The sequence below is a fragment of the Mesoplodon bidens genome (genome assembly GCF_964165515.1).
Source record: "Mesoplodon bidens genome assembly, chromosome: 8".
In the NCBI taxonomy this organism is placed as follows: Eukaryota; Metazoa; Chordata; class Mammalia; order Artiodactyla; family Ziphiidae; genus Mesoplodon; species Mesoplodon bidens.
The window spans coordinates 87247207-87259329 of NC_138165.1; the positions used below are offsets into that span (position 1 = coordinate 87247207).

Sequence of the window (12123 nt, forward strand, 5' to 3'; positions counted from 1 at the left end):
AAGCCTAGTAGATTCTTCCTAATTCTATAATGATCAGATTTTTAAATATTTTCCTCTAATAAATTTTTACCTTCATGAAGTACTTCAAACCTTGTTTGACCCAACAATGAAGAAAAAGTCAGGGACAAACCCTAGGGAATGAGTGCATAAAGAAAAAGCCATTGAAGAAATATGTTTCTTAAGTTTAAACCAAAGCAAACAAGAAGCACATGACAATATATAATAGTCCTAATAAAATTTTATTGAGAACCAGTTAAGTCAAATCCTTTACGGAACACAGAAATACATACAATTCCAGCCCTTTCCAATAAATGGCAACATAACATTGGCGTAGGATCCCTGAATATCCCACTTTGTTTTGTACCTGTAGGAGAGAAACAGTTCTTCTACAGCTTAACAATACAGAAGTAGGGTGCTCTGACCTATTTAGGGGGAGCAGCGGTGAAGTCAGAATTGAGTATGGATAACAAAAGATTATAGATGAGTTCAAGTAGCCAAAGGAGTAGATGAATTAATGTTTACTCTTCACGTTTTGTATTTCAAACTCAGTCAAGAGGAGGCAGGGCATTATAAGATTAGACACCAATTAACCTGAGGACTTATGAGCAAAGTATACCTCTCAAGTTATGCGGGAAAGTTGTAATAAGAGAGAAAATGGCCGCTTTTACCTAAAACTCTACCTACCGTGAAGGCTTTTGATGCCAAATAATTGGAAGTGACATCAAAGATGAAAGAGGGTCAAATGACTCTAAGGATTAAAGACTGATTTCTTGATGGGACCAACAGGATTGATGTAAATAACTGATCGTGACAGTTCACAGAAACACACGACAGGATAAATGAATACTGCTTGACAAGGTTTTAAGGTTTCACTACCTAGTCTTTACATGGAGATAAAAGATACTTCTGAGTTTTCTGGGAAGCAGTTTTGCGCAGTTTTTCTTCTTGTTTTGTTTTCTAACAAAAAGAAAAATATCTGAGGGAAAAATGATGTAACAGAAATAGAACTGAAATGATGCCTCTTCCTTTCAAAACTAAGAAACTAGTGTAAAAGTTTCAGTTTCTACAATGGTGTTAGGGTATTAGTCTGAGTTTTATAGCCTTTGCCTGAGTTTAAAATCCTATCAAACGTTCTGAGCTCTTAAACATAAATAAAACAAACAATGGCACAAATATAAAATCCTGCCAGTTTAATAACTTAAAAAGCTAAAGAAAAAAATGAAAACTGAATTGTGTTTGCACTGATAAATTTGTTAAGGGATGGCAGTAGCTAAACAGCAATCCAAATAGGAATAAGAATCTTATTCAAAATGTTCTTCTCCCTGCCTTGATGTCTTCCTGGGGTTAAATTAATTAAGCTGTTTGTTTGTGAAGCACTGTGATCAGTCTCCTCTGGTTAAGAGAAAGTGTTTTGTTCTTTTTCCCTTGGTTAGTAACTACAGTAGCTAAAAGTGCAGGTACAGTTTAGTAAGACATTTAACTAAACCAAACGGGGTCTATTCTTTCAAGCTGGACACCCATCCAAAGGCAGATTAGCTTTCCTGTGGACGCTGACACTGTTCATGTGAAATGTTCACGAGAAAGGCACGGCTTGCACACAGCTTGCCAGCAGCACTTCAAAATCTGAGAGGCACAGGGTTGTCCCTGACTAGCATGAATCACAGAGGAATAAGCTAATCCTGGGAACTGAGCAGCGGGCTGTGTTTTAGATCCTACTGTCAGTAGCCTTTAAAGGTCAGGCAATTGCCAATAATATTAGCTATTTTGGTGCTAAATGGAAAATAATAGGGGATTGCTATCCACAGGAACCAACATATACTCAGTGGGGATATGGTTCAAAGTTCCAATAAAAATAGCATGTTTTTGTGACCGAGAAAGCTGTGAAATAGGCACATTAAAAATTCTTAGAGCCTGTTTTCTTAAAAGCTGCAAAATGTTTCAAAATCAGTCAAAATACATAGAAAAGACAAAACAAGCCTGGGAAAGTCAGCAATGGAAGGAGGAGGAATGGGAGCTGATGAGTCAAAACAATTTGTACAGAATTTGAAGCACCAGGGATCCTTCACCTACCATATCAGTACCCGATCCTGAGGGCTCAGAAATGGATGAGTGTTAAAGCCTAGGCTATGCAAAGAGACAAAAGCCATTTGTTCTAAGAATAGTCACTGGACAATACCTTCTCAGGAACCAGCATTTCTATGGAAAGCTTAGCGATTTTGCAATATAGCAGCCCTCTCCCCCTTTTTAAACAAGTAGAATGCTCTACTATTTAGTGAAAAGATCAACATCTAGTTAGATAGGAAGGAAAATACCTTATGGCTTGTACCAAGCAGCCAACGCTTTATAAAGCATAGTCATTGCAAAGTAAGTAAAACACAAATCAAAATTTAGAAGGTCAGTCAGAAAGGGTGGACTCAAATCCTAGGTCATAATATACTTACACACAGAAATCTCATTTCCCGATCTTACACTAATTCCAAAGAAGAAACAAATATACATAAGTAGTTCCAAAACATACTAGCTTATTTGGAGAAAACAAACTTTTTGTTAGCTTATCTTGAAATAACTTTCAAATCAGAATTTTCATATAACAACTATCATATTTCAGAAGTTTTCGATAAAGATGTTGGATTATAGAGCCTGGATGCTCTACTAACAAAAAGAGGCAAATTTGAAAGTATGTTTATCTCTAGCTTAAATAAGCATTGTGAATTTGAAAAAGGGTGTTTAGGTCCCTAGCCCAGTTGGCAACTCTTGCAATTTCTGTCCTGGAATCATATAGTTATATTTTTGTCCCCTTTCATAATCAACCACTTACAGAAAAGTAAAGTCATAAAACTGTCATAAAAAAATACTAAAGAGAAGAGGTGGAGGTCAATATCCAGCTATAAGCATGTATTTATCTACATTTAGTTTTTTTTAAACATTTTTAGAACTGTAACAGATGGTTATATTCATAAACTTTAGTAAGAATACGACTGCCTCCAAGTTCTGAAATATATGCATATATGCCCTCAAAATACTGTACATATCACCTGTCCTCCCTTTAGGATAAACTGAAGTTAATTTATATTTCCCTGGGTATTTTAAAATAAAAGTAAATAATAAAAAGGAACTGAATTAAAGACATATTCTGAAAAAAAAATCAGCTGAATCAGGTACACAGTTTGACTCTATTGTTGCTTTAGCCCAGGTATGACACACAGAAAGGCTCATGCAGTGAGTTGCACTGGGGGGACTTTGCTCTTACAGTTCAAATGCAGGAAACCTGGCTTTCGTGGGCACTAGGAGGTCAGCCAAGAAATAAATCGTTCCAGCCATTCCTGAAGGAAAAGAAAGGGGCACAAGTTATTACACCAAATGACGATGTATTATAGACTGGCTTCATTTTGTAGCATAAACAACATTATGATATTAATTTAAATGATTTAAATGAAGTGGGCACCTGTTGATGTATGTTGCAGCTCATTAGACAAGATCACGAGTGAGAGGCTCAGCCTCTTCACCCAGGTGGAAGCCAGGAGGGAGAGCGGAGCCAGACAAGTTCAAGGCACGGCCCTGCCATTTACCGTATGTGAGCTCCTTCACTGTGGCCCCATTTACCTGTCTGAGCCTCAGGAACCTCATCTGTGATACGAGGAAAATAATGTATATTTTTGCTGCGATGATTCATGATAACATCTGCAAAATGCCCAGCATGTGCCTGGCTCCATAAACAGTAGTCACCATAATAACTACTACTATTGGGTCCATGGTGGTCTGTGTGCTAACTGATTTTTAATACTGAGTTATTGTATTAGGAAATAAAGAAGCAGTTTAAGAAATAACTATGAAATTAATTTGTTGACAAAACTCAAATTAAGAAACATTAATTACCAAGCAGAGAAGCAGATGCTGATATTATAAGGCAAATAAGTAACATGTGAACAATACCTTCAAAGAGGGAGAAGGGGGTGTCTGGTGTTCTGCATCCGTGTTCTCCATAATCCAAGCACCATTCAGCAAACTGAAAATGAGACCAAGTTAAATTACTGAACTGATTTCTAGAGACCCCTAAAAGTTGACAGAGATTGTCTCTAACATTTACTCTGAAAAGTCAAAAACTATCTTCAAGGCAGAGAAAGGGGCTGATGCAGAGAAATGGATGGTCTAAAAGAGAGTACGAATGAAGCATGGGAGGAATTTAATGAGCTGTCTGAGCCTCATCTCCAAGGTTATCAAAGAAGAAAGAAAGGAACAAAACCACCTTACATCTCCCAGCACTCTCCCAACCCCACCACAAATGCTGCTGAGTAGATTTATGTCCTTTAAAAAAAAAAAAAAAAGCTAATTCAACTGAATAGCTTTTTAAATTTTTATTTTATTTTTTAATTAAAACATTTTTTCTTCCACAGCAAAACATTTAATGACACATGGGTAGTCCAAAGTTCTAAATAACTAACTAAGGCAGTCCTGTTTATAGAACTGCCCCACCAATGCCCTCTTCTCTCATTTTCTTTTCTTTTCCTTTTTTAAAAAAATTTATTGGAGTATGGTTGCTTTACAATGTCGTGTTAGCCTCCACTGCACAACGAAATGTATCAGCCATACACATACAGACATTCCCTCCCTTTTGGACTTCCCTCCGATTTAGGTTACTACAGTGCATTAGGTGAGTTCCCTGTGCTATACAGCATGTTCCCATCAGTTGTCTATTTTATGCATAGTATCAATAATGTATATGTGTCAATCCCAGTCTCCCAATTCCTCCCACCCCACCCCTTCCCCCCTTGGTACCCATACATTTATTCTCTATGTCTGTGTCTCTGTTTCTGCCTTGCAAATACGATCATCTGTACCATTTTTCTAGATTCCACATATATGCGTTATTATATGATATTTGCTTTTCTCTTTCTGACTTACTTCACTCTGTATGACACTCTCTAGGTCCATCCACATCTCTACAAATGACCAACTGAATAGCTTTTGAAGGTTCTTCTTAAACTGTGTTTGTTCTATAGACTTATGGTTTAAAAAAATAAATGAATTAAATCAGATTAACTAGAGACACTTCTACAGCCTCCTGGGCAAAGGTGTGTTCTGTTCGGCGGTTCTGACTCCTACCTTACAGGCCCTGTACAGGTACTTCGCATCCTGCGTGAGGTTGTACAGTGACAGGAAGGCGTAGGCATTCCCTGCAGCGCCGTGGCACAGCCCGTACCCCTTCTTCAGCAAGCCATACTGCCAGATCACATCAGCACACTGATAGGCATCATTGAGATACCGTTCCTCTTTGAACACCTGCAGAGTCAAGGGACATAGTTTTATTACAAGGGATAGAAAAGAAACCTCCACTGACCTTCCTTCCTGATAGGAGAGAAAGGGAGACAGGATAAGGGAGGAGACAGGGAGTTGCCTCGGCAAGAAAGGGTAGGAATTCAGAGACAGAGAGATGTGTTATATCGGTGGGGACAAATTACAAGAATTCACTAGCTTTTTTTTTGTTTTTAAATACATAACTGGGCACGACCTTGTCTGCATGGTGTAAGTTTTATATGTATGTATGTTTGTGTATGGGGGTGTTATTGGTGAAGTTGCCTTATTTACTTGCAACTTGCTGTTATCATTAGTCAATTTCCAAAGAATAAACACTGTCTTTTCTGTAACAATGATACCCTTCACTACTAGAAAGTTTCTTTATACACTGGAGAAGAAACTGTTTATCAAATTGATTACAAAAACTGATTTGATTATAAAACACTATACTTTTCAGAAAAATAGAAATACATCTTTACAATCTATTGTGGCCTCCTATATCTTGATCAAAGGTTTAAAAATATTACTATTATTATTATTATTATTTTTGGCCACACTGCATGGCTTGTGGGATCTTAGTTCCCTCACCAGGGATGGAACCTGTGCCCCCTAGAGTGGAAGCATGGAGTCCCAACCACTGGACTGCCTGGGAATTCCTGACATTTTTAATATCTCATTGCAGTACAGAAGTAGAATAAGACAGTTTTAAAAGTTTGTGCATCATATTTAACTTCCTGAAGGCAAAATTTGATATACTAAACGCTTATTTAGACCATGAGATGCCAGTCCCTATTTAGAGTCTATAGATTTGTAATTGGTAGAACGGGCACCAATGAACATAGATATCTTGGTTTACTTCCATTTTTTTCCCCTCAAAGAAAAAACTTTTCTTCTTTGATTATGGCTCTGTCATAGCATGCTTTTTAGAAGTGATATTTGGATTTTTTAAATTATGGTAAAATACATATATAAAAGTTACCATCTTAATCATTTAAAGTGGACCATTCAGTGGTATTAATTACATTCCCAATGTTGTATAACCATCACCATTATCTATTTCCAAAACTTTTTCAACATTCCAAACAGAAACTTCGTACCCATTAAGCAATAAGTCTCACCCTCCCAGCCCCTAGTAACTTTTATTCTACTCTCTATGAATTTGCCTATTCTAGATACCTCATATTAACCATCACACCATATAAGTGGAATCCTCCAGTATTTGTCCTTTTGGATCTGGCTTACTTCGCTTGGCATAATGTTTACAAGGTTCATGCATGTTGTAGTATGGATCAGAAGTTAATTCTTTTTTATGGCTAAATAATATTCCATTGTATGTATACACCATATTTTGTCCATCCATTCATCTGTTGATGGACACTTGGATTGTTTCTACTTTGGCTACTGTGAATAATGCTGCTGTGGAACACTGGTGTACAAGTATCTGTTTGAAACCTTGTTTTTACTTCTTTTGGGTATATATACCTAGGAGTGGAATTGCTGGATCATATGTTAATTGCGTTTCATTTTTTGAGGAACCGCCAAACTGCTTTCTACAGTAGCTTTACCATTTTACATTCCCACCAACAATGCCCAAGGAGATTCTTTCTATTTTTAATTGAGCTCCTGGGATATTTATCTTGGCTCTGCCACTGATGCTAATCTTGGCTACTCTACCTGTCCGTGAAGCAGCCCCCTGTTCTATGAAATAATGTGTGCTGTGGTACAGATGGATACTGTGAAAATGAATTATAATCCATACAGCAAAGTGATTTTAGGTCCAACAGTTGGTTTGTCTATATATTGTTCAAGAATTATACAGAAAACTAATTTTAAATTATAGAATTTTATGTTTTCCAATTTATTTCTAAAAATGAGAAAACTCACAGTACCTTATAGGCCTGAATGAGCATGTAGATGACCCCAGGAGAACCGTGGCACCAGTGGACCAGCAGATCCCGAGCATCGTCCACACAAGGAGGGTAATTGCCGGAAGGGAATTTCAGCTGGCAGACATAGTCTACACTGGGCTTGACCAAACTATGTAACTTCCCATGGCTCACCTGAAGGCTGGGCTAAAAACAAGAAAGGGAATTATCAGTTCTGCGGAAACAAACAGATCTTACTAAGGCTCAGGGATGAGTTAAATAAGAAGGAAAACATGACCAAAATGAACTGAAAGTCATTAAGAGGTTCTGGATTCCATCCAATTTTTTCACCTACTGGTCCAAACTAAAATTAGGCTATCCGTTAATACTTGGAGCCTTATGTACGTATTATTTTTCGATATTTATTGTTATCTATACACATATAAATAATTTTCCAAAGCCAATGCTTAAGAACGTGAGTGTATGAGAAGTTTCCTAAGGTTTTAATGCACTTTAAAGACCACAAAGAGATGCATTAGGCAAACCAGGCACAACTTGCATTTAGAGAAGAGATAGGTGATATTTCCAATAGGAGAGGATGCTAACAAGTTGGGAGACCTGGGATCTAGATCCCGAATTGGTGTGACTCTAGATTAAGCCTTTCTGCAAAAGATTTGGGACTGATACTTATGAAGGGTTATTTTGATATAACAATGTATGGATTTATAGGACTCGTTGCCATATGGCATATGAGCCTTCATTTTTGATACAATTTTTAGTTTCTCCTTTTGGTCCTGGTCTGAATTCAATGCACCTCACACTTCTTTAAACACCAAATTCAGTCTTGTCTTTGCCAGGCAGGGGGTGAGCACCTGGAATGAGAGGGAGGCAGTGCTGTGAAGCACAGGCAGAGGCAGCAGGGAACGAGGAGATACCAGCCATAAGGCGCTCACAGGTACTGAACACGCAACGAAGTCCTTTAGGGCACATTTAGATTTCACTTTACCCAAAGAATATTGTTCAAGCTCAGTTTAAAATGCTAGAGTTGAATGACTGGATTCTCCTCAAACTTGCAGAAGTTATCCAAAATGGCCTAAAAATAATGTTTTATGTTGAGACATAGGCATCTACCAGAATGCACTTTTTGGATTAAAAATTAAATCATTTCAAACAGATAATTATGTGCAAATGGAAAATTCAATACTTGGGTTTCCAGGTTTCTTACTACAACCAACACATGGAGGCAGAGGGTTAAGACACCTGATGATCTGCTTCAAAGAAAGGTCATGAGGCCATCCAGTCATTAACATGTATGATTCTAATTCACCTTGAAACTTCAAGGTTTTTCTTCTTCCCCGAAAACTTTCAAGAATCTATATTTACTTCTGGAAATAGAGAGCCAACGAGGGAGTGTGCCAGAAAAGTAAAGGAATTTAAGTCTGAATTGTCAAAACCCCTAATTATAAAACTCTGAATTGAGAAGTGCAGAATAAATACAAGAGTTGGTCTCCTACTGCCACTAACATTCAAAGAGTGACTCTGCATTGAAAAGCAATAATAACCTTGTTTTTCAGCTTTGTTGCCCTTGTTTAGTTATAGGGAGAGGATAGGTCTGATGTTGATTTTGCATTATTATAACCAGCTACTCAACCAGCTATTGGTATTTATATCCAACCACTCTTGTAGAACATATCAATGAAACACTTTTCTTTATGCCACATTGTACTTTGGGAAGTTGAGGGGGGCACCTTTACCGTCATTAAAAATTCAATATTCTTTTACCATCAAGTCTTATTCTTACACAAAGTGCCGATTTCTCCTTAAGGAGAGTTAAACAAGCCCCTAGAAATGATGCTCTCATGAGAAGCCCTCTTCTGACCTCCCTTTCCAGGTTATGCTTGATGCAGTAAACTCTATTTGCCCTTAGTCTATTTGGCTTTGGCTGATATCCCCCAATAGTTTTAGATCCGAAGAACCATTGAGCATGGCATATTCAGCTATGTCAGGTAAGTTACACAAAATCCACTGAAAAGGCTCCTTAGTTTTGCTCTCTAACTGAGCTTTAGGCAGCATATTCTCCTTTGTTTTCTACTGATTTTGTTCTTACTCCTGAAATTTGTTTCAATGGGTTGTGCCTTATAGTGTGGAATAATACTAATTCAAGGCATCTGCTGAAAGAGAAGAGCAGAGCAGAAGGCACTTCATCGAAAAGAATAGGTCAAAACACTTCAGTCTGCACAAGCGGCATGAGGTGGGCAAGTGTGCTCACCTACGAATCAATCATCTCAAAGCACAGTGGCTTTTATGTTTACACACTTTAAATGCACTTTCACAAGCACTGTCCCTGTTTACCTAGGCCAGGTGATTACCAGGACAGTGATGCAGTGGTTGGCAAAATGAAAAATTAGAGCGGGAGCACCTGTCTTCTCACCCTAGATAGTACAGTCAGGAATCACATGCTAACTCCATCATCATCCCCTCTTACCTGCATCAGGTAGTAATAAATTCCTGCCAGGCCATGAGCGGCCCCCACGTAATATTCTTGGTACCATTCATACAACAGTGGAGTCTTTGCTGTGAAGTTTCTCTTTCTAGCTAGGTCTTCTCCAGAGGTTAAGACTGTTTCACAAATCTGCAGGGAGAAATCGATCGAAATAAGGAAAGAATCAGAATGGCGCCAAGGAACTTTTTTGCTAAGAGGTACTGGAGAACGTGGCAAATTCGACACCACCTGATGGCCATGGAGGGGCACAGTTTGATTCTGTACTCAGAGAAGCATGTGGGATTATTCTGCCTAAAAGAGGGAGAGTCTGGAAGATTTTGAACTCTTTCTACTACAGCTCACAAGAATTCACCTGTCAAAGGGAAGCAAAACTCCTTCAGATACGAGAGGAACACCTGCACCTTGGAGGTGAAATCTGGCCCTTATTTTCCTCTGAATGGCCTCTAAACTCTCAAATGGAGCAGCTGGACTTCTTAGTCCAAGTCACTCTCTATACAGTTTCCAACAGCACTCCAAGTGAAGCTGCTGGTTCTCTGATCATGCCTGACCTTCAGAGGTTAAGATATACCTTACCTTCCAGCTACCTGGGATGTGCCAACCAGGGAAACAAAACCAATAGTTTAGGCAGGTGGTAGGTGGAATCCTAAAAAGACTCCAAAAAGCACAAAAACGTGGTACCTGCTGAATATGGCTTTGAGGAATCTTTTCCACTCCAAAGTTCTTGTTCACAAAGAGAAGAGCACAGATGTAGCCCATTCGTCCATAGAGCATTTCATTTGGAGTGTGGGGATCAATCTTATGTAGGTGAATTAGCCTGGGAATAAAAATACATGCTTAAGATAATGTAAAAGGGACCAGGTAGAGATATATACTTAAAAAATTATATGTTTAAAACAACACACACAAATATATATATATATATATAGTTTTATATATACACATATATGGAATTATTTATATTATTTTAAGTATATAATAATAAAATATATAAAATATAAATATTTAAATATACTTATATTATAACCTATATATTGTTATACTTTAAATACTAAGAGGGCTGGGCCAGACCACAAAGGGTAATAATCAGGGTTCAAAGATGAACCATCAACTACATTTCTTTTCTTCAGCTCACAATGGAACTGACAAATAAGAAGTCCAAAGAATGAAGGAATACATGAGTGTGGCTGGGACCACCTGCAGCCTCCCTAGCCCCTCATGGCAGCATGCTCTGAGACCACCAGTTGGGGTCAGAGAAGCCAAGGACTACTGGCTATTATAACATTCAGTCTGAGGAAAGGACTAAGTCAACACTCAAAGGGCCTATTTCCATAAAATGAAATGCCTGCTGCACCCCAGTTATCTCCTTGCTTGATTTATTTCTTAAATGTGTCATCTGGCCTAGCTGAAGTGTTTGTATAGCAGCCTGAGTTACCACAAACGGTAGCACATGCCGACAGCACAAAGGGATCAGTCAGTCTCCCAGCTCCTACTCCTTCTCTTTAGAAATAACCATGATTACCAGTATCTTGTATATTCCTAGAACTATTGTATGCACATATAAGAGTACATATACTTATTTATAAACATATTTCCCCAAGTGTTTTGTGGCTTTGTTATTGAACAATACATCTTGACAACCATTCCTTATCATCACATACAGAGTGATCTCATTCTTTATCACAGTTGTACAGTATTCCACTGAATGAATGTATTATAATTTATTAGCTCCCTATTGATAGACTCAGTTCAGCTTCTCAAAAAACTCAAAAAAAAAAGTTGTTTTCGGTTCTGGTTCCAGGTCAGGTGGAGTAAGCATATGCCAACCTGCCTCTCCCAGTCAGTATATGTAGCTCCAAAACCTAGAGAGAATGTGTGAAGCTGCTACTGAGAGCCCTGAAAACTAAACAGTAGTCGGCAGAATGGGGATGACCAGAACCTGAAGTACTGCCAAATCCGTGGTGAGTTTACCACATTTTCCCCTCTGGTATTTCCCTGGCCTGAACTCAGTGCCGCCTGAAACCTGGAAGTGGGCATCAAAGTGCTGACAGAGACAGTCCCGGAAAGAGCCCTTTAGTTTTATCTCAAGAAAGACCAGGAAGGGGAACTCTTAATATCAGAGAGAGTGGGTAAAACACCTCATTTTTCTTTATTTTCATTTTTCTGTTCTTTCACTCCCTAGGCCACAAGCAATCTCATGGTGGCAGCAGAAGCCAAGGCAATAGGAGCCAAAACTCTGAGGGGGGGACCTGTCCTCACTGACTGGAGGGGCTGTGGTCCCAGGGGTGAGGGGGTGAGGGGGTGAGGGAAGGCCCATTGCCTCACTTCTCCTTCTAGCATCCCCATCACTTGACCCCCAAGATGCAGGCACATTCGTGGGAAGTGTGTGCCTGAGTAGGATAACCAAAGCCTCAGATTTCTTTCCAGAGAACCAACAAGGGAAGTACCAGGGAACCAGAAAGT

At 38.7% G+C, this 12123-nt stretch overlaps 1 protein-coding gene across 3 annotated transcripts in view; it reads right to left on the reverse strand.

Moving 5' to 3' along the window:
• Positions 1-220: 220 nt before the first annotated feature.
• The window catches only part of LANCL1 (LanC like glutathione S-transferase 1), a 44162-nt gene continuing 32259 nt past the window's right edge, over positions 221-12123 (reverse strand). For all 3 annotated transcript variants that reach the window (XM_081242012.1, XM_081242013.1, XM_081242014.1), the window contains exons 5-10: positions 10342-10477; positions 9646-9792; positions 7185-7367; positions 5104-5280; positions 3934-4006; positions 221-3323 (exon numbers count right to left, since the gene is read on the reverse strand). In XM_081242012.1, coding sequence (XP_081098138.1) covers positions 3247-3323; positions 3934-4006; positions 5104-5280; positions 7185-7367; positions 9646-9792; positions 10342-10477 — 793 coding nt within the window. In that variant the 3' untranslated portion in view covers positions 221-3246. The remainder of the gene's footprint in view (positions 3324-3933; positions 4007-5103; positions 5281-7184; positions 7368-9645; positions 9793-10341; positions 10478-12123) is intronic.